Source organism: Leopardus geoffroyi, chromosome B3 (assembly GCF_018350155.1).
Source record: "Leopardus geoffroyi isolate Oge1 chromosome B3, O.geoffroyi_Oge1_pat1.0, whole genome shotgun sequence".
Lineage (NCBI taxonomy): Eukaryota > Metazoa > Chordata > Mammalia > Carnivora > Felidae > Leopardus > Leopardus geoffroyi.
The window spans coordinates 119,414,514-119,436,333 of record NC_059337.1 but is presented as its reverse complement, the minus strand read 5'-3'; the positions used below and the strand labels follow the sequence as shown (position 1 = coordinate 119,436,333).

The 21,820-nt window shown below is 37.7% G+C and overlaps 1 protein-coding gene across 4 annotated transcripts in view; it reads right to left on the bottom strand.

Moving 5' to 3' along the window:
* LIN52 (lin-52 DREAM MuvB core complex component) overlaps positions 1 to 21,820 on the bottom strand; it is a 111,875-nt gene that overhangs the window by 71,470 nt on the left and 18,585 nt on the right. The window contains exon 6 of one of the 4 annotated variants that reach the window (XM_045448212.1): positions 9,274 to 9,333. The exons of the other annotated variants lie outside the window; for them this stretch is intronic. Within the exon in view, the coding sequence (XP_045304168.1) occupies positions 9,326 to 9,333 (8 nt within the window). The 3' untranslated portion in view covers positions 9,274 to 9,325. Of the gene's footprint in view, positions 1 to 9,273; positions 9,334 to 21,820 lie in introns of those variants that run through there. 4 annotated transcript variants of the gene reach the window in all.

Genomic DNA, 21,820 nt, shown 5'->3' with positions numbered 1-21,820 from the left:
ACTTTCCTCACCTTCATTTTTTTTTTTTTTTTATTTAATGTTTATTTATTTTTGAGACAGAGAGAGACAGAGCATGAACGGGGGAGGATCAGAGAGAGAGGGAGACACAGTATCTGAAGCAGACTCCAGGCTCTGAGCTGTCAGCACAGAGCCCGACGCGGGGCTCGAACCCACGGACCGTGAGATCATGACCTGAGCTGAAGTCGGACGCTTAACCGACTGAGCCACCCAGGCGCCCCATCCTCACCTTTAAATAAGAGAAGCAGAAAAGTAGACAAGGATGATAACAAGAAATTCATGAAAGAAGGAAAACAAACTGGCCAATGAACACAACTTTATTAGCAATCAAATACATGTAAAAAACACCGAAACATAATTACTCTATAAAAGAGGCAAGTATTAAAAAGTTTAACAATATCCAGGCTTGGCTAAGTTAGAGGACTACAAGAGCTTTCATTTACCACTCTCAGAAATATAATTTGGACAAGTGTCCAAAGTAACAAAGGTCACTTTGTTAATATGTATATAAACTGTAAATGTGCCATTCACTTTGATCCAGCAAAGGATCTCACTGCAGCATCATTTACTTTAGTGAAACACTGGAAACAACCTGAATGTCCACTAAGAGAGAGTTAACAAAATATATGATAAATAATCTCATAATGGTATTCTTCACATTCATAAAACTAATGATTTTGCTACGTTTTCATGGACACTGAAAGATGATCACAATGAACTAAGTTGAACAAGCAGGTTGTAGAACAATAGCATGATGCCATGCATATAAAATTTATATTTATATGCACATATGTGTGTGTGTACATATGTGTGTATAATATCTCTTAGAGATGTTTGGATTACTTAGAAGAATGTTAAAAGTGACTATCTGGGGATGCTGTGATTTTGCCTGATTTTTGCTTTCTTTGTATTTTCTATAATGAATATGTATTGCTTTACAAGGCCAAAAAATAAAGCTCATATTTAACTTTTAAAAATACATACTACAAAAAACAAAACAAAACAAACTCCATGGCTTTAACAATTATTTTCAGTCAGATAAGCGATATCTCTTGTTCTTACAGTCTTTGACATCTAACATGTATGTAGTTAAATCATAAGCACTACACTTTATTTGCTTCACTTACACCTATGCTAAGCACTTTACACATGCCATTTCTCTAATCTCTCTACAGTGCTGTAAAACCACTTTTATCTTAAAATCCAGCATGGCTTTTACATTTTAGAAGCTGTTTTCCCCACACTGATATTATTTTGAAAAGCATAAGAAACCCCAAACTGATATCTTTAAGACCAGAAAACTGTCTTTACTTTTTTTTAAATGTCACTTTGTAAATACAAACAAATTTTATTCTTGGTTATCCTCCAAATCTCAGAAACACTGCTGCATTTAGGAATTCTAAGCGGACACTAGGAATACACTCAAGATTACCAGAACCCAGGAAAAGCACATAAGAGTGGTATTTAACAAAGCGCACTGCATGATGGGTATAAGATCTGAGCTGGTTATCTGTTGTAGAATGGCCTCAATAGGCAAAGAAACCAGTATACTTAAGAATAAGAAACTGGGGCACCTGAGCGGTTTAGTTGGTTAAGCCTCCAACTGTTTATTTTGGCTCAGGTCACGATCTCATGGTTTGAGACTGAGCCCCGAGTTGGGCTCTGTGCTGACAGTGCAGAGCTTGCTTGGGATTCTCTCTCTCTCTCTCTCTCTCTCTCTCTCTCTCTCCCTCTCCCTCTCTCCCACTCACGCATGCTCAGACTCTCTCTCTCTCCAAAATAACAGACATTTTTTAAAAATTTAAAAAATTTTGGTGAGATGTAATTCATATATGATGAACTGCACATACTTGAAGTGTATCATCTGGGAAGTTTTGACAATTGTATTCACTACTACTGAGGCAAAACTCTTCTGAGTTCTGTGAATCATGAGATTTTGTCAGTGTGGCTGGTAGGCGTAGGCGCTTGTACTGGCCTGTGGTGCCAGCCACTGTTGCCCCTAATCCCTTGGGATGGTCCTCTCTTCAGCCTCAAGTCGTTTCCTTGCATGAACGCACTGACTGGTACTCAGCTGAAGACTCTAGGAGGACCCTCTGCAGCTCTTCAGAGCTCCTGAGCAGCTTTCCTTTCTACAACTCTCTCCTGTGAACGCCGGCTGTTTGGGTCTCTCCAGGCTCTTAGCTCTGTGTCTTCAACTCAGGGAGTCTGCCAACCTCTGCCCAGATTCCCCCTCCCTGCACCGCAACGTGGAAACTCTCACCGCAGTGAGTTGGGACAATCACCGGGCTCAACTGCATTTACTTCTTACCTTTCAGAGATCACTGTCCTTTGTTGCCTGATGTCAGTGTCATAAAACCACTGTTTCATAAATTTTGTCACTTAAAAAAATTGTCTCAGGTGGGAAGGAAGGTGAATCTAGTCCCTGCTATTTCATCTCAGCCTGAAGTGAAAGCCTTCCAATGGTCCTTACATGCCACTGACTTACATGCTCAAGGGAGAAATCTGGGACTCAACCCTGACACCTCTCTTTCCTCTCTCATGTCCCACAGGCAATCAATCAAGACTTTGTCCTAAATTACTCTCAAATTCAATGACTTCTCTCCCTGACCACTATCTGTACCCTGGTTCTAGGTATTAGTCTTGGCTACTGCAATGACATCCTACTTGGTGTCCCCAGTTCCCCTCCTGCCCCCCTCCAAACCATTCTCCACATGGCCAGAAACTGAATGTGGCTTGTTTAAGCCCTTCAGTGACTTCCCAGTGTTCTTAGGATAATATCCAAAATCCTTACTACAACCTGAGAAGTCTTACATGATACAGCCTTTGTCTCTCTCAGCAGTCACTGTCTGAACTCCAGGCATATTAGCCTTCTTTCAGTTCTACAAAGGCACTATGCTCCTTCCCTTTCCTTCACTCAATTAACTCCAACTCATTCTTCATACTTAACTATCTTTTTCTCAGAACGATCACTGCCCACTTGACCCTGCCCCAGAGTGTAGTTAAAACAATTTTTCAGCAAACAATTATTTGTGTACTGCCTTTTCTACTAGAATGTTAGCTGTGTGACAGCAGGAACCATCTCTGTCTTATTTACTGCTAAGTCCTTGGTACCTAGTACAGTACCCTGAAAGTACACAATAAATATATGCTGTATGAATGTGAGATAATAAAAAATTCTCTGCCTCTGCTTCCTGGCACAGGGCTCCTACAACTCTTGTGATTTCCTAAGTGGTACGAACCCTAGGAGCATCTTTTGTTCTAATATTTAATCTTTGACCCTAGCTCCTGACACAGAGTTGCTAAATTCTTAGGCACTTCCTGGGTGATAGCAGTGTTTTTTTGTAACAAGGTGACTCTTGGTGGGTTCCTGTATGGGGGCTGCTCATAAGGTCAAGCCATGATTAGAATCTTGGGATTTTCATTCATACCACTATCCTGTCCAGAGATGGAGAGAGCTGGGAATGGAATGTGATTAAATGTGATTAACATTTCCACAAAAATCCCCAAAGTACAGGGTTTGGGGAGCTTCTGGGTTGGTGAACATGTGGAGGTGCTGGGAGAGTGGTTTGTCTGGAGAGGGCATGGAAGCTCTGTGCCCTTCCCACACATCTTGCCCTATGTATCTCTTCCAGCTGGATGTACATCTGCACCCTTTATCATACCTTTCTATTGTAAACTGGTAAACAGTATGTAAACTGTTTTCCTGAGTTCTGTGAGGTACTCCAGCAAATTAATCAAACCCAAGAAGGAATTCGTGGGAACATCTAATTTATAGTTGATGATCGGTCACAAGCACAAGTGACAACCTGGACTCGTGACTGGTACTGAAGCAGGAGGGAAGGTACTCTTGTGGGACTAAGCCCTTACCCGGAAGGATCTGACAGTATCTCTAGGGAGTCAGAATTGAGTTAAATTGTAGGACACCCAGCTGGTGTCAGAATTACTTGGTGTGGGGGAAAAAAAACCCCACATATGGTGTCAGAAGTGCTGTGAGTGACAGTAATGTGAGAGTAAAGGAGCAACCCAGGAAGAGTTAAGAGTCAGTTTTCCTTACACAACAAATTAAATACTATGTCTTAAAATAACAGAATTTTATTGTAATGTGGGAAGAATCTTAGGGGTCTTCTAGTCCAACAACTTCATTTTTCAACTGAGAAAACTGATACCCAAGGTCACACAGCTAAATTAATGATAAAGGTAACACTAAGTAATAATAAAATCTAAAATTTATTGATAGCTTACTAGGTGTCAAACACTATTCTATACATTTTTCTTACTGAGCTAAAACTTTTTTTTAATGTTTATTTATTTATTTTGAGAGAGAGAGAAAAAGAATGTGAGCAGGAGAGAGGGGCAGAGAGAGAGGGAGAGAGAGAATCCCAAGCAGGGATTCTCAGTGCTGACAGAGTAGAGCCCAATGCAGGGCTTGATCTCATGAACTGAACTATAAGAGCATGACCTGAGTGGACATCAAAAGTTGGATGCTTTACCATAAGAGACTCTTAAATACAGAGAACAAACTGAAAGTTGATGGGGGGGAGAGGGGGGCAGGGGCAGAGGAGGGCACTTGCTGGGATGAGCACTGGGTGTTGTTGTATACAAGCGATGAATCATAGGAATCTACCCCCAAAACCAAGAGCACACTGCACATACTGTATGTTAGCCAATTTGACAACAAATTATATTAAAAAAAAAAAAAGTTGGATGCTTAGCCAACTTAGCCACCCAACTACCCCTGGAGCTAAAACTGCTTTAACGTGAAATTTTTAAGTGTACATTTCAATGGCATTTAGTATATTCACAATATTGTGTAACCTCCACCTATATCAAATTCTAAAACATCTTCATCACTCCAAAAGAAAAGCTTGTATCCATTAAGCAATCACTCCCCATTTCCCCCTTCATCTCCTGTCCTTTCTCCTGATTGGCAACCACCAATCTGCTCTGTCTCTATGGGTTTATCTACCCAGGATGTCTCATATAAATGGAATCATACAACATGTGATCTTTTTGTGTCTGGCTTCCTGGTTAGTACAATGTTTTTGAAATTCATCCACGTTGTACTATGTATCAGTACTTCACTTTTATGGCTGAATAATATTCCCTTGTATATATATACTATATTGGGCTTCTTATCCACTCATCTGTTAACAGACATTTGGCTTGTTTCCACCTTTCAGCTAACATGAATAGTACTGATACGAACATACAGGTACAAGTATTTGAGGTCTTGTCTTCAATTCTACTGGGTATATATCTAATAGTGGAATTGCTAGGTCACTAATTCTATGTTTAACCTTTAGGGAACCACCAACTTTCCACAGTGGCCACATCATTTTACATTTCCACCAGCAATGTATGAGGGTTCTAATTTCACCATATCCTTGCCAGCACTTGTTATTTTCTGTTTTTAAAAAAAATATTTTTGGGGCAACTGGATGGCTCAGTCAGTTGAGCGTCCGACTTTGGCTCAGGTCATGATCTCGTGGTTTGTGGATTCGGGCCCCGCGCTGGGCTCTGTACTGTCAGCTCGGAGCCTGGAGCCTGCATCAACTGGCTGCTCACAGATTCTGTCTCCTTTTCTCTCCGCCCCTCCCCTGCTGTGCTCTGTCTCTCTCTGTCTCTCAAAAATAAATAAATGTAAAAAAAAAATTTTTTTTAACTATTTTTATTATAGCCATCTTAGTGGGTGTGAAATGATACCCCACTATGGCCATGATTTGCATTTCCCTAATGACTAATGATGTTCATCTTTTTATGTGCTTATTGACCATTTGTGTATCTTCTTTGGAGAAATGTCCATTCAAGTCCTTTGCCTATCTTTTAATTGGATTGTCTTTTTGTTGTTGAGTTGTAAAAGTTCTTTATATATTGTAGATACTAGCCTCTTACCAGATATATAATTTACAAAACTTTTCTCCCATTCTGTGGGTTGTCATTTCACTTTCTTGATAATGTCCTTTGATGCACAAATGTCTTTAACTTTAATGAAGTCCAATTTATCTATTTTTTACTTTGTTGCTTGTATTTTTGGTGTCATATGTAAGAATCTGTAACCAGATCCAAGGTCATGAAGATTCATAGTGGGCATTTTATTTTATTTTATTTTATTTTAATTTTTTTTTTTCAACGTTTATTTATTTTTGGGACAGAGAGAGACAGAGCATGAACGGGGGAGGGGCAGAGAGAGAGGGAGACACAGAATCGGAAACAGGCTCCAGGCTCTGAGCCATCAGCCCAGAGCCTGACGCGGGGCTCGAACTCACGGACCGCGAGATCGTGACCTGGCTGAAGTCGGACGCCCAACCGACTGCGCCACCCAGGTGCCCCAATAGTGGGCATTTTATAATCATCATCCAATCTAATCCTCTCAACAACCTAATAAGATATTATAATTAACTCCATTTTAAAGACAAGGAAAATGAGGTTAGAGACATAACTTGTCAAATTTTAGTAAGTATTAGAACAAGTCTGTTTCCAATGTCCAGGCTCTTACAATTCCCAAGCCAGTTTTTCTCTCCATACTCACAACATGGCTTCTTGCTTCTTTAAAAGGGGAATGAGGGACAACAAGACAGAAGTTATGGCCTTTTTGTAATTTAATCACAGAAGCAGCATTCCACCATTTTTGCTGTCAGTGGATCCAGCCCACAGTCAAAAGAGTAAGATCATGCAAGGGCATAAATACAAGCAGCAGGGATCAGAGAGACCATCTCAGTCTGCCTACCACACCAGAGTCCTGTTGTAACATCACATATCCCTCCTGGGTGATCTTCTCACTAATGGCTTTAACTAGAATTTATAAGCTTATGATATTCAAAACTCTATTTCCTGAGCACTAGATCCACATATTTAACTATCTCCTGCATATGTCCTCCTAAATTGACTATACATACCCTTAAACAACTGAACTCTCCCATCTTTCTTCTCAAAGGTGATCTTCTTCCTATATTTATCCAAGCCAGAAACCTGAGTCATTTTTTTTAAAAACTGAAATATATCTGACAATATCAGTGTGCAAATTTAAGGTGTACACTAAGAGTCATTCTTGACTCCTCATTCTTACTGACCAGAATTCCCTGACCCCAATATAACCAATCAATCACTAAGACTTTCCATTCTACTAACTCAGATTTCTAGGAGCTATCCTTCACTTTTCATTTCCACTATCTTAGTTCAAGGGCTTACCATTTTAGTCTGGCTTATTAAAGAAACCTAACTTGTTTCTCTGTCTCTACCTTATTCCTTTTATTACCAATCCATCTTCTACCATGTTGGCAAAGAGATATTTTTAAGAATGTAAATATGATCACACAAAATTTCCCATATGCTCCCATAACGATAACAATTAATAGTTTTTAAGCACTTTTTAAGTGCCAACACTACGCTAAGGTTTTTATAAACAATATTGTGTCAAATCATAAAAACAACACTCTGAGGTAAAAGCCCTGAAAGTGTAGTCAGGAAACTCCTAAGGATCCTAGGGATCGCTAAGCATCTTTCAGGGAGTCCATGAATCCAAACCTATACGTACAATACTAAGACGCCTTTTTCACTCATTCTCTCACAAGTGACCAATGAAGTTTTCTAGAGCTTACCCAACATATGAAAGCAGAAGCAGATATGAAAATCTTTTTTCAAGCTTTCATCAAGCTGACAGTAAAGAAATTGGAAAAAATACAAAAATGCCACACTCTTCTCAATATTGTTTGGAAAATAGTTATTCTTCATAAAAATGTTATTTATGTGAATATGTAATGGATTTATTCCTATTTTAAAATTCATTAATTAAAAAAAATTTTTTTAGGGGCACCTGGGTGACTTAGTTGGTTGAGTGCCAACTAAGTTGGCTCAGGTCATAATCTCACTGTTCATGGGTCTGAGCCCTGCATCAGGCTCTTTGTTGACAGCCTGGAGCCTGCTTCAGATTCTGTGTCTCCCTCTCTCTGCCCCTCCCCTACTCATGCTCTGTCTTTCTCTGTCTCTCAAAAATAAATAAATGGTAAAAAATATTAAAAAATTAAAACATACAATTTTTTAAGAGAGAAAAAGAGCACAAAAGGGGAGAACGGCAGAGGGGGAGGGGGAGGACAATCTTAAGCAAGCTCCACACTCAGTGCAGAACCCAATATGGGGCTCAACCCCACAACCCTGGGATCATGACCCGAGCCAAAATCAAGAGTTCGATGCTCAACTGACTGAGCCACCCAGGTGCTCCCATTAATAAATACTTTTAAATTTTCTCAGTTTTAATTTCTGCAACAGTAAATATAGACCTAACCACCCCCCACACAAGAGCTCCTTGGGGTCACCATGAATTTTTAAGAGTTTAAAGATGTCCATGGGGCACCTGGGTGGCTAAGTTGGTTAAGCATCAGACTCTTGGTTTTGGCTCAGGTCATGATCTTGTGGTTTCATGAGTTCAAGCTCTGTGTGGGGCTCTGCATTAGCAGCACAGAGCCTGCTTGGGATTCTCTGTCTCCCCCTCTCTCTGCCCCTCCCCACTTGAGCTGTCTCTGTCTCTCTCAAAATAAAAAAATAAACTTAAAAAAAAAAGTCCTGACGCCAAAAAGTTTGAGAACCACTGTTCTAAGGTTATTATCTCCATTCTACAAATGAAGAAACTAGGGCTTAGAAAGTAACTTGCCTAAGTGGTAGACTGAGGTCCATAATAAATCTGTATGACCCCCAGAACCCAAGCTCTTAATCACTATATTGCTCTCACCTGTTAGCTATTTATCATCTGGCTCCTACCTACTTATTTCCAAGTTAATGTTCTTTCCCTTATATTATTCTCAGGCCATCATTTCTTTCTACTAGCCTTAGTTTCCTTAAATAGAGGCCCTTCTTAAGCTATATTTTGAAAAAACAATTCCTACAAGTTGTTCACTACAATAAGACAGTATACTCTCCCAAAGCTTTCTTTAAACCAAACTTATACTTTTCAACCTATCAAATACAGATATAATTCCTTGGATCTGACTTAAGAACTTCTTAAAAACAAACCTCACAAAATATCCACAGTGATGCCAATGATTATACTAATTTCCCAGGGTACATGTTTGGAACCATGAGACAGGGACTTAAAGTCATTGCTCACATGTTTTACTTTAGTTACAATATATTCATTTCTACAAAAGGCCTAAGAACTGAAAAAGAAAAACTATGCTGGACAGTGGGCCACTAAAGATTGTGTATAGGGCTTCAGTGATAACCTAAACCTTCACAACAAAGATGCCCAGACAAGCTCTTTTCCCTCAGGCATCTTCACAGCAATGCAGTTCCCTCGTCATGTTGGCTTTTCTTTCTAGATGACTGGGGAATGAGACAAAGATTCATTTTCCCACGATGTAGTTCCAATCCCCATGAAGTTATTATTTTTTTTTTAATGTTTAAAACTATTTCTCAGAAGAAACCTATCTAGTAGACTTCACTGTTTCTAAATATAATCCACTGCACAGGGTAGATTGCCCACTCAGGGTCAAACTGTAAGGTCTATAAGCACAGCCCTCATCTAAGTCATTCATTATCCAACTGAAATCAATGGTTCCAGTATAATTCCCTATGGTTTCCACATCCCACCCAAACAACTTTTCTCTATTCTAGTAATTCTCCATTGCTTAGATCTTCTATTTCCATTTTATATGATGAATTCACTCTATATTTCTTATATCACCACCCATAATGGTTTCCACACACACACAAAAGGATGTCTTCTGCTTATATATTTAAGTGGTACCCAAGTTTTAATTACTAACATGAAATTAAAATCCTCCTTATCCTTTCCTTTCCAATTCTAAAATAATTATACACATCAACTCAGTTATTCGATCACTATGCAAGTTTTTTTGTCATATAGTGCCCAAGTTAGTCAACAGTTAAAAATGCTTTGGTTTTTCAAGAGAAGTGGTTTTCCAAGGACTTTCACATGACAAGTGATAACACATTTAAAAATGCACCACTCAATAAGGTTTTCAGAAAACTTACACATCAAATCAGGAAACCAGTGAGTTGCAGAAAACATACGTTCGCTTTGTCCATTTGAATTTTTTCCATTATGTAACCAATAATGATAGTCTGGTATTCTCGTGAGGAAGAAGTAGGGGAAGAAAAGAATTCAGCCAGCCCAAGTCACACTATTAATTTAATATTTATTTCTAAGATACTGCAGCTTTGACATTATCACAATCCAAATGAAAATGACAGGGGTGGCATTAACAAAAAAGGAAAATACTGCTAGACTGAACTACACTAAAATTCAAAACTTCTGTTTAAATTGGAGAAATATGAATATGGATTATATGTCAGATAATCATATTGTATTATGTCAAATTTTTTGAGTGTGTTAATTATATGGCAGATACATAAGAGAACATCCTCACTCTTTTAAAATAGTACTGAAGTATTTATGAGGTGTCATAGTGTTTGCAGCTAGCTCTCAAACAGTTCAAGAATAAAACAATAAACTTAAAATTATATGTGGAAAAACAAAGCAAATGTTAAACGGTGAATAGGTGAAGGGTATCATAAGTATCGTACTATTCTTGAAATATTTTAAAGAGATTTGAAACTTGACAAAATATAAAATTGGGAGGAAAAAACAAACTTTGGTTCATTAAAATATACCATGAAGAAAATCAAAAGGCAACCCCCATGTTTATAGCAGCACAATCAACAATAGCCAAAGTATGGAAAGAGTCCAAATGTCCATCGATGAATGAATGGATAAAGAAGATGTGGTATATATATACAATGAAGTATTACTCGACAATCAAAAAGAATGAAATCTTGCCATTTGCAACTACGTGGATGGAACTGGAGGGTATTATGCTAAGTGAAATTAGTCAGAGAAAGACAAAAATCATATGACTTCACACATATGAGGACTTTAAGAGACAAAACAGATGAACATAAGGGAAGGGAAACAAAAATAATATAAAAACAGGGCGGGGGACAAAACACAAGAGACTCATAAATATGGAGAACAAACTGAGGGTTACGGGAGAGGTCATGGGAGGGGGGATAGGATAAATGGGTAAGGGGCACTAAGGAATCTACTCCTGAAATCATTGTTGCACTATATGCTAACTAATTTTGATGTAAATTTTAAAAAATAAAAAATAAAATTTAAAAAAAAAATTAAAAAAAAAAAAAGGAAAGAAAATCAAAAGGCAGGGGCACCTCGGTGGCTCAGTCAGTGGAGTGTCCGACTTCAGCTCAGGTCATGATCTCACGGTTTGTGTGTTTGAGCATCATGTCGGGCTCACTGCTGTCAGCCTGTCAGCGCGGAGCCTGCTTCAGATGCTCTGTCCCCCTCTTTCTGCCCCTCCCTCACTTGCGCTCGCCCCAAAAATAAAATAAATATTAAAAAAAAAAAAGAAAATCAAAAGGCAAGCCATAGAAAGGAATATTTTTTTCTTTTTCTTTAAAGTCAACATTATTTTTATTTTTTTTTCAATATATGAAGTTTATTGTCCAATTGGTTTCCATACAACACCCAGTGCTCTTCCCAAAAGGTGCCCTCCTCAATACCCATCACCCACCCTTCTCTCCCTCCCACCCCCCATCAACCCTCAGTTTGTTCTCAGTTTTTAAGAGTCTCTTATGCTTTTGCTCAGAGAGGAATATTTGTAATTTATGTAACTGACAAGAATGCATATCTGGGATATGTTAGCAATACTTGCAAATCAATTTTTAAAAGACTGACAATCCAATTTTTAAAGATGGACAAGAGAGATGAAACACTTCACTGAAAAGGTTATCCAAATGACCAACGAACATATGAAAAGGTGCTCAACCTCATTGATCATTAGGAAAATGCAAATTGAAGATACAGTGAGATGCCAGTCTACCTATTAGAATGGTTAGAATTTAAAAGGCTTGAGAATATGCCTGTTAATAAGGATTTGGAGCATCTGAAATTGCCAATGGGCTTGTAAACTGGTATAACCATTTTGGAAAACTGTTTGGAAGTAGTATCTATTAAATCTAAACATATCTATACCCATAACCCAGCAATTCTACTCCTAGTTATATATACAACAAAAATGCATATACCAAAAAGGGGCATATACCATGAACGCTCAGAGTATTTATTTATAATTACCAAAAGCTGGAAGCACTCCAAATGTTCATGGTCAGCAGCTTGAAAACATTGTGTTGTATCCTTGCAGTGGTATACTACACAGTAATGAAAGTAAATAAAAGAGGCCAGACACAAAAGAGTATGTAACTTGTAATTTCAGTTACATACAGTTCAAAAACAAACAAAATTCTTTCACGATATTATGTAATAGTGCTTGCCTTTGGGGAAGGGGCAGGTAGTCACTGGAAGAGGAATGAAGAAGACTTTACATAGTAGAAAGATTCCATTTCTCTCTTTTTTTAAGTTTATTCATTTATTTTGAGAAAGAATGAGAGAGGGAGCAGGGGAGAGGCAGAGAGAGAGGGAGAGAGAATCCCAAGCGGGATGCAGAGCCCAATATGGGGCTGGAACGCATGAACTGAGAGATCATGACCTGAGCTGAAATCAAGAGTCAGAAGCTCAACCAACAGAGCCACCCAGGTGCCCCGGAGAAGTTCCATTTCTTCATCTGTTCTGGGTTGTGGCTACATGGAAATACTAATTTTATGAACATTCGTTAAGCAGTATATTATAATTTATGTACTTTTCTGTATGTATATTATACTTCCATTTTAAAAAGTTTACTAGGGGCACCTAGTTGGCTCAGTTGGTTAAGCGTCTGACTCTTGATATTGGATTAGGTCATGATCTCGCAGTTCGTGAGTCTGAGCCCCACATCAGGCTCTGTGCTGACAGCTCAGAGCCTGCTTGGGATTTGCTCTCCCTTTCTTTCTGCCCCACCCCACTAGTGCTCATGCTCTCTCTCTCTCTCTCAAAAATAAATAAATAAACTTAAAGAAAATTTTTTAGGGGGGCCTGAGTGGCTCAGTCGGTTAAGCGTCTGACTTTGGCTCAGGTCATGATCTCATGGTTCGTGGGTTCGAGCCCTGAGTCAGGCTCTGTGCTGACAGCTCAGAGCCTGGAGCCTGCTTCGGATTCTGTGTCTCTGTCTCTCTCTGCCCCTCCCCCACTCACACTCTGTCTCTCTTTCTCAAAGATAAACATTATAATTTTTTTTTAATTTTAAGTAAAAGTTTATTAAAGAACAAAAATTGTCACAGTGGAATTTTTTTTAAATTTTTTTTTAATGTTTATTTATTTTTGACAGAGACAGAGACAGAATGCAAGTGGGTTAGGGGCAGAGAAAGAGGGAGACACAGAATCCAAAGCAGGCTCCAAGCTCCGAGCTGTCAGCACAGAGCCCGACGCGGGGCTCGAACTCACAAGCTGTGATGTGAGATCATGACCTGAGCTGAAGTCGGACGCTCAACCAACTGAGCCACCCAGGCGCCCCTGGAATATTTTCATATCCTGAATCTGAGGTCTCATTTTACTTCCCAACCAAAGAGCTGCAATTTCATTTAAGACTGACATACACTCAAACAGGTCTTTGTTCCTACTGAGTAGTTAATACTAAGAAATATAGTTTTCTAACTACAAGAAAGAAGGGCTGAAAGCATACAGGTGGACAAAATGTTGGCCAATGTTTGCTTATGAAAAGATGCCTCTTTGCCAATTAGGTCATCTCTTGCCCTTGACCCAGCAAGTTACTACTCTATTTATTCCCAAATTTCTACTTTCGGAAGAACATGCTAAGGATGGGAAATGAAGTATCACAACTTTCTCCTTTCTATATGTCACTTACTTAAAATGACCAATTGTCATTAATGGATCCAGTCATTTTTATTTAGAAACAGTCCATAAAAGAGTTTAAGTTTTTAACTGCACAGGAAATCAAGAGATTTCAAGTAACTTTCTTTTTTTTTTTTTTTTTAATTTTTTTTTTTCAACGTTTATTTATTTTTGGGACAGAGAGAGACAGAGCATGAACGGGGGAGGGGCAGAGAGAGAGGGAGACACAGGATCGGAAACAGGCTCCAGGCTCCGAGCCATCAGCCCAGAGCCCGACGCGGGGCTCGAACTCACAGACCGCGAGATCGTGACCTGGCTGAAGTCAGACGGTTAACTGACTGCGCCACCCAGGCGCCCCTCAAGTAACTTTCAAGTTAACTATAATTTTGTTTCTAGAATAGAATAATTTTTCTCTATTTTTTAAAGTTTTTCAAGGCGCCTGGGTGGCTCAGTCAGTTAAGCACCTGACTTTGACTCAGGGCATGATCTCACAGCTTGTGAGTTTGAGCCCTGTGTTGGGCTCTGTGCTGACAGCTCAGAGCCTGAAGCTTGCTTCAGATTCTGTGTCTCCCTCTCTCTTTGCCCCTCCCCCACTCACACTCTGTCTCTCTCTCTCCCTCCCTCAAGAATAAACAAACATTAAAAAAAAATTAAAAAAAAAAAAAAAAAAAAGAGGTTAGAGTGGGAGAGAGCCAAAGCATAAGAGACTCTTAAAAACTGAGAACAAACTGAGGGTTGATGGGGGGGTGGGAGGGAGGGGAGGGGAGGTGATGGGTATTGAGGAGGGCACCTTTTGGGATGAGCACTGGGTGTTGTATGGAAACCAATTGGACAATAAATTTCATATACTGAAAATAAATAAATAAATAAATAAATAAATAAATAAATAAATAAATAAAATTTTTTTTAAATTAAATTTTTCTAAACAGAAGAGTGTTCGTTGTGGGCAATAAGGAAAATTCAGAAAATTTTAAACACAAAAAAAGTCACTCAAGATAGCCATTAAAACATTTTTGGTGTATTTCTGGTGCTTATGGGACAGAATAAATGTCTCTTCCTCTGGGACAGAAAAACAAACAAAACAGAGAAGATATTGGTATATTTCCTTCCCATCATCTGTCTACATCCATGTTCTTAAAACAAAATAAAACAAAACAAAAAGCAAAAAAGAATTTTAAAAAAACAACTTGATTTTGTGTTTTGTATTATCATTTTTTCATGCACAATTATCCTTACACATAATGAGCAATTTTCTGTACTTAAATTCTCTTTAATACTTTAACATTTTTAACAGCTACACTGTCTTATACTGTGTAGATGTACTATAATTCACTTGGTTATTCCCTTAATGTTGAACTTTAAATTGTTTCACTATGTATATCTTCCCTACCATACATTTTGTAGGTAGTAGAATTATACAGAATGCTACTTTAAAACCAATCCCATCCAAATTAATGTATGCCCTGCTTTCTTTCCTCTGTCCTTGCCTCCCTCTCCCTCCCCCCAAATCTGAAGAGAATAAAATACCACAAGCATTTTATGGTAAAATCCTCTTTGTGTGTAAAACCATTTCAGAGGCAATGTTGGGTTTATAAAATAACTTGACTAATGGATAAAATATATGAATGCTTATAAACCTTAAAGGCAATTTGAGGCTTTGTGTATCCTAATTTGTTAACCAAGGGAAGAATGAGAAATAATGGCATGTTTTATTTCCCATTATCATAATACATTTTTAAAAACAAAATACTTAAGGCTAAACTGACAATTTCTAATTATGAGGAATAACCTTGATCCCTTCAAAGTGGGATTTCTAGATTTTATACTGTATTACTACCTAAATAGGATGCCATGCTAATGACAATGGTGAATAGTAGGGCAGTGCCCAAAACAAAGAAAACAAAGATGAATTTCATTTGGTATTTGAGAAATGTGGATTACAGCACTGTCTTTAAGGTGCTTTTGAATCAAGTTCCCTGGCTTTATTTTTCAGGTTAAAATAATTTAAATTTATACCTTCTTGAATTTCCCTTTCAACAGATATTTAAGAAACATTAAAAAAAAAATTCATCTTTACAAGTGAAGACATAAACATTAAAATAAGACATTAATATTTTGCCTACCAAATTCCAAATTAGCAGTGACTTTAAAAATTAAAATATGTGGTGTTCACAGGGATGTATGGGTAGGAAGTGCCTTTCTAGAAGACAATTTGGCAGTGTATTTCCCTCTCTGTCAGAGATCCCACAAACTTCCAGTTACATGTAAAATGCTGTCTTCACTTCTGGGAGGAACTGACCCTGTTGCTGATATAATCCAAATATAGCTATAATTAATAGATGTGTCAACATCAAATATTTGGGGCCGATTACTGTTATTTTAAACACAGTTCTTTATTTTTGAAGTATAGTTGACATATAATGTTATATCAGTTTCAGGTGTACATCACAGTGATTTGACAAGTCTATACTATGCTCACCACGGTAAGTGCAGTCACCATGTTATTTCAAATTTAAACTTCTGAAATTTGTTTCCAGAATCCGAAGATTTGGACCTCAACTATATATAAAGCCATACCAATTTCCTGAATAACTACAGGCAAGCTAAGTGAGTAAAACAGCACTACTGTGGAAGAAAAGTATACACAAGTAATTTATTCAACACAGAGGCCGATCACCTGCCAATGAGTACTGCAGAGGAAATCCACAAATCCATTTCTGAAGTTATGGATTCAGAACCCTGTTTCACGTGTTGATTTCCCTGAGATAAAAATATCTATTCAAAACAGTACTTGTTGCCCAAACATTAGATAAGAGCACTGCTGTCACTCTACTAAATACAGCCACCTATACAAATGGATGTTACTTGTATCTAAAAGAAGATTAAGGTACCTGCTTCCTAAGGGACCTGTAGAAGAGTTAAGTGATGTTTTTCTTTAGCTGGATCTCTCTCCTTCTTCTGAAGTCCCTGTAATTAGTCAGGCTCAAAGCATCACAGTAGGCTCTAACTTCAGTTTACCCCCTCAGGTCCATCCATCCAGTTACCTAGTGCTGGAAATGATACAGCTGAAACATCTCCTGCCAGTGTACTTCTCTGCATTCTCACCATTCTCACTGCCACCATTCATTCAAGCCCTCAAGTCTTCTTGCAGAACTCCCACAGTAGTTTCCAGCCTCCTGTCTCTACCTTTCCATTCCATCCTGTGCACCAATGCCTCCTAACCAAGTGAACTCCCTACTCAGAGATCTTCAGTGAAGAATTTTTAATGACCCAGAAAAATGCTTAAGATAGAATAAATTTTTTAAAATGCACAGGCTAAAATTATATACATATACTATAGTCTCAGTTATGTTAAAAAGCAAGTCTGTGTATATGTATGGGCACAAGCAGAAACATACACGACATCCACACACAAAGAGAAAAGAGTGGGGCAAAAAAACACATCAAAATGTTAAAAGTTGTTACTGCATAGTGGTGAGGCTATAATTCTTACTTTCTTTTTTATCTTTACAGTAACAGATTTATGGTAAAGTCTCTTTTAGCTAAGTGTCTCTATAAACCATCTATAATGAACACACAGTTAATGTTATAGCCATTAAAATACCTTTTAAAGAACTTTTCACATGTTCCCATTACCTATAAGCCTAACTCCTCATCCCCTAGAATTCAAGGTCCGCCTCAATCCAGCCCCTATCTCCCTCCTTGTTTTAGTTCTTATGGACCTTGATGTAACCTGGGCTTCTTAAAAACCAGATTAGATCACTCCCACCATCCCCTGAGCACAGCTGCTTCTCAAACTGTTTCGCTCTGAATATTCACTCCACCTGGAATATGGCCCCTTCTCACTCCCACCTAACAAGCTCCTATGTGTTCTTTAAGGTCTATTTTCAATGCTCCAGAAACAGCAAATACTACTACAACCCTTCCCCTTGTCCACAGCAGACAACACTAAGTTGTCTCTCTGACTCCAGGCTCCTTCTCAAAATCCTCAATTCTATGGCCCTAGACAATCCTTACTAACCAATCCATGTTAACATACAAAATGAAATGTATCTGTCATTCCTGTAACAATCCAATATAATTGCCCTCTTCTCCCCCAGACCATAGGTCTTTGTACTCTTAACGGAGCTTATCTCCTCTACCTTCTATTAACAATCATTTACTTAATTGTCTTATCTCCTTTTCCTACTAGATTTTAATCTGTACAAGGGCAGTAATTATGTCTTATTTAACTTCACATCCCCTACAGAGCCTTGCACGAAGTTGGCACTCAAAGAGTCGCCGAATACTCCATTCTTTTGAGATTATCTTATCACTCAAAATGGCTAAATATTTGAAAGTTTTCTTAAAACAATTAAATTCTTCTTGAAAAACAACTAAAGAGTCCAAGTTCATTTCCTCAATTTTAGCCAATATTCCCACCTTAACTTAATAAGACATTGTCTAATATCACACAGCAACCTGCAAGTTCAAAGGATAGAACAAGAGAAGCTGAGATGAGACAACTGAGCCTATTCTGAGGGATTTATGTCCAGATACAAAAGCTACTGAATTAAACTACCACATTTTTAGAATTTTTTTCTACCAATCTCCTTAATCAAAAACAAAATATTCTTTCTGACGATAGAGAATCTAAAGGACTCTGAGCATCAGAAATATGTTGCTTTAAAAAGGGATTCAAAAAATAGGGAGATGAAAAGGAAAAACAAAAAGCTAAAAAAAATCAAGCAAGGCATCAACAAAAGTTACGCAAATAGTCTGGTAAAGTCACAAGAATTTTTTACCTAAATCAGAAACCCAGCTCAAGAAATGGGAGTAGAGTTAAAGCTGGTAGTACAGTAAGACTCATGCTGCCATCTAGAGGTTAAAGGCAAGACAATTTTCCTCCTCAATCAATCAACTGCAGTTAATTTAACTTCTATTATAGAGGGAGACTGAACAGGCCTTACAAAGTAAGCCAGACAAATATCTCTGTCAGGCCACAAAGAAGAATATCCAGACTGTAAGAGCCAGTTTTGCTCTCCTTCTCTTCCTTCAGATTAAAATAAAAAATGTAAAGAACAGAGCTAACTGTTCTTTAGAATTTTATCTAGATGGGAAACAGTTTCTAGATATAAATGGCCATTTTTTCAAAAATAATATGCCTCGAGGATAGAGAAGTCTACTATACCACAGGATAGTTTGGAGGCAGAAGTTTTTCTTTGGTACTACCTTTGTACCTTTGTTCTCCTCCTTATGATTTTCTTAATATTTTCTTTTCTCTAGCTTACCTTATTGTAGAATACAGTATATAACACATATAGCATAAAAATATGAGTTAATTGATTTTATCTCATCAGTAAGGCTTCTGGTCAACAGTAGGTTAATAGTAGTTAAGTTTTGGGGAAGTCAAAGTTATACAGAGATTTTCAAATACACAGAGGTTTGACACGCAAGCCCCATTATTCAAAGGTAAACTGTATTTCTCTAAAGTACCAAATGAGCTTTAGAAACAAAACAAATTAACATGGGTTAAAAAAGAGGGGGGCAAGCCAAGAAACACTCTTAACTATAGAGAACAAACAGGGTTGCTGGAGGGGAGGGGGCGGGGCAGGAATGGGTATTAAGGTGATGGGTATTAAGAAGGGCACTTGTGATAAGCACCAGGTGTTGTATTTACGTAATGAATTACTAAATTCTACACCTGAAACTAATATTACACTGTATGTTTATTGGAATTTAAATGAAAACTTGGAAAAAAAAATAAAGCACTAATGAGCAAATGAAAATTAAAATGAAATTAAGAAGACAATAACACTGGGGCGCCTGGCTGGCTCAGTCGGAGGAGCATACAACTCTTAACCTTGGGGTCATGAGTTCAAGCCCCACATTGGGGTACAGAAATTACTAATTATTTATTTAGTAAATAAGTTTAATGTAAAACTTATATTTCAAAAACTACAAAATATTATTGAAAGAAATTAAAGACCTAAGTAAATAGAAAGACATAGTACATTCAGTTATCATCTTAATATTATTAAGATGGGAATACTCCCCAAACTAATCTACAGATTCAATGCACTCTCTCAAAATCCCAGCTGACTTCTTTGCAACAAGTTAAAATTCCTATAGAAATTCAAGAGACCCAGAGTATCCAAAACAATCTTGAAAGAGAACAAAGTTGGAAAACTCACACATCCCAATTTCAAAACTTACTACAAAACTACAGTAATCAAATCAATGGGGTAGTGGCATAAGGACAGACATAAGATCAAGGAAGCAGAACAAAGAGTCTAGAAATAAACCCTCACATTTATGGCCAACTGATTTTTGACAAAAATGCCAAGACAATCAATAGGAAAAGAAAAGTCTTTTCAACAAATGATGTTTGAAACAACTGGATATATCCACATGCAAAACAATGAATTTGGATCCCTACCTCACACCATATACTAAAAAAAAATTAACCTAAAATGGATCAAAGACCTAAATGTAAGAGTTAAAACTATAAAACTCTTAGAAGAAAACACAGGCATAAATCTTCACAACACTGGATTAGGCAATGGTTTCTTAGGTATGAAACCAAAATACAAGTGACAACAAAAATAGATAAACCAGACTTAAACAAAATTTGAAAATTTTGTGCTTCAAAGGACATCATCAAGAAAGTAAAAAGACAACACACAAAATGAGACAGAACTTCTGCAAATCCTATATATGATAAGTGACCTGTTTTCAGACTATACAAAGAATATCGGGGTGCCTGGGTATCTCAGTTGGCTAAGCATCCAACTCCTGATATCGGCTCAAGTCATGATCCCACAGTTTGTGAGTTTGAGCCCTGCATCAGGCTCTGTGCTGACAGTGTGGAGCCTACTTGGAATTCTGTCTCCCTCTTTCTCTGCCCATCCTCCTCTGCTCACTGTCTACTCTCTCTCTCTCTCTCAAGATAAACATTAAAAAAAAAAAAACCCTCTCACAACTCAATAATAAATATATCCAATTTAAAAATGGGTAAAGGATCTAGGGGCGCCTGGATGGTTCAGTCAGTTAAGCGTCTGATTCTTGGTTTCAGCTGTGGCCATGATCTCACAGTTCATCTCACGCTGTCTGTCTCTCTCAAAATAAATAAATAAACTTAAATAAAAACAAATAAAAATAGGTAAAGGTTTTAAATAAACAGTTCTCCAAAAAAAGATATAGAGATGGTCAATAAGTACATGAAAACATGCTCAATATCATTAGTTATTAGTCAAATGTAATACAATGAGTCTAAACAATAAGATACTACTTCACATTCATTAGGATGGATAATAATTTTTTGAAGACAAAAACAAGTACTGGAAAGCATATAGAGAAATTGGAACCCTCATACACTGCTGGTAGAAATGTAAAATGGTGCAGCCAGTATGGAAAACAGTCTGACAATTCCTCAAAACGTCAGATGTAGAGTTATCATATGACTCAGAAATTCTACTTCTAGTTATAAGCCCAAGAGAACAAAAAGGCAAATTCACACAAAAACTTGTAAGTATATGTTTATAGCAGCATTATTCATACTAGTCAAACAGAAGAAATCCAATGTCCATCAAGTAGGGGATAAGTATAATGTGGATAACCGGTGGATAAATATATCTATGAATGGAATATTATTTGAACATGAAAAGAAATTACGTACTGATCCATGCTATAACATAAACACTGAAAATCAGTCACAAAGACCACATACTGTATGATTCCATTTATATGAAATATCCAAAATAGGTAAATTCATAGACAGAAAGTAGATTAGTGGTGGCCTAGACCTGTGGGCCTAGGGGGTAAATGAGGAATGACTGCTAATGGGTACAGGGTTTCTTTCTGGAGATAAAATGTGGTGATAGTTACACAACATTAAATATATTAAAAACCACTGAACTGTACAATACAAATAAGTGAATTGTATAATGTGAATTACGTCTCAACAAAGCTGTTATGTAAAAAAGAAAAAAAAGAACAAATGCATCAGAGTCCCAAGCTTTAGCATTGTTTTAAATGGCATGATCCGGGGCACCTGGGTGGCTCAGT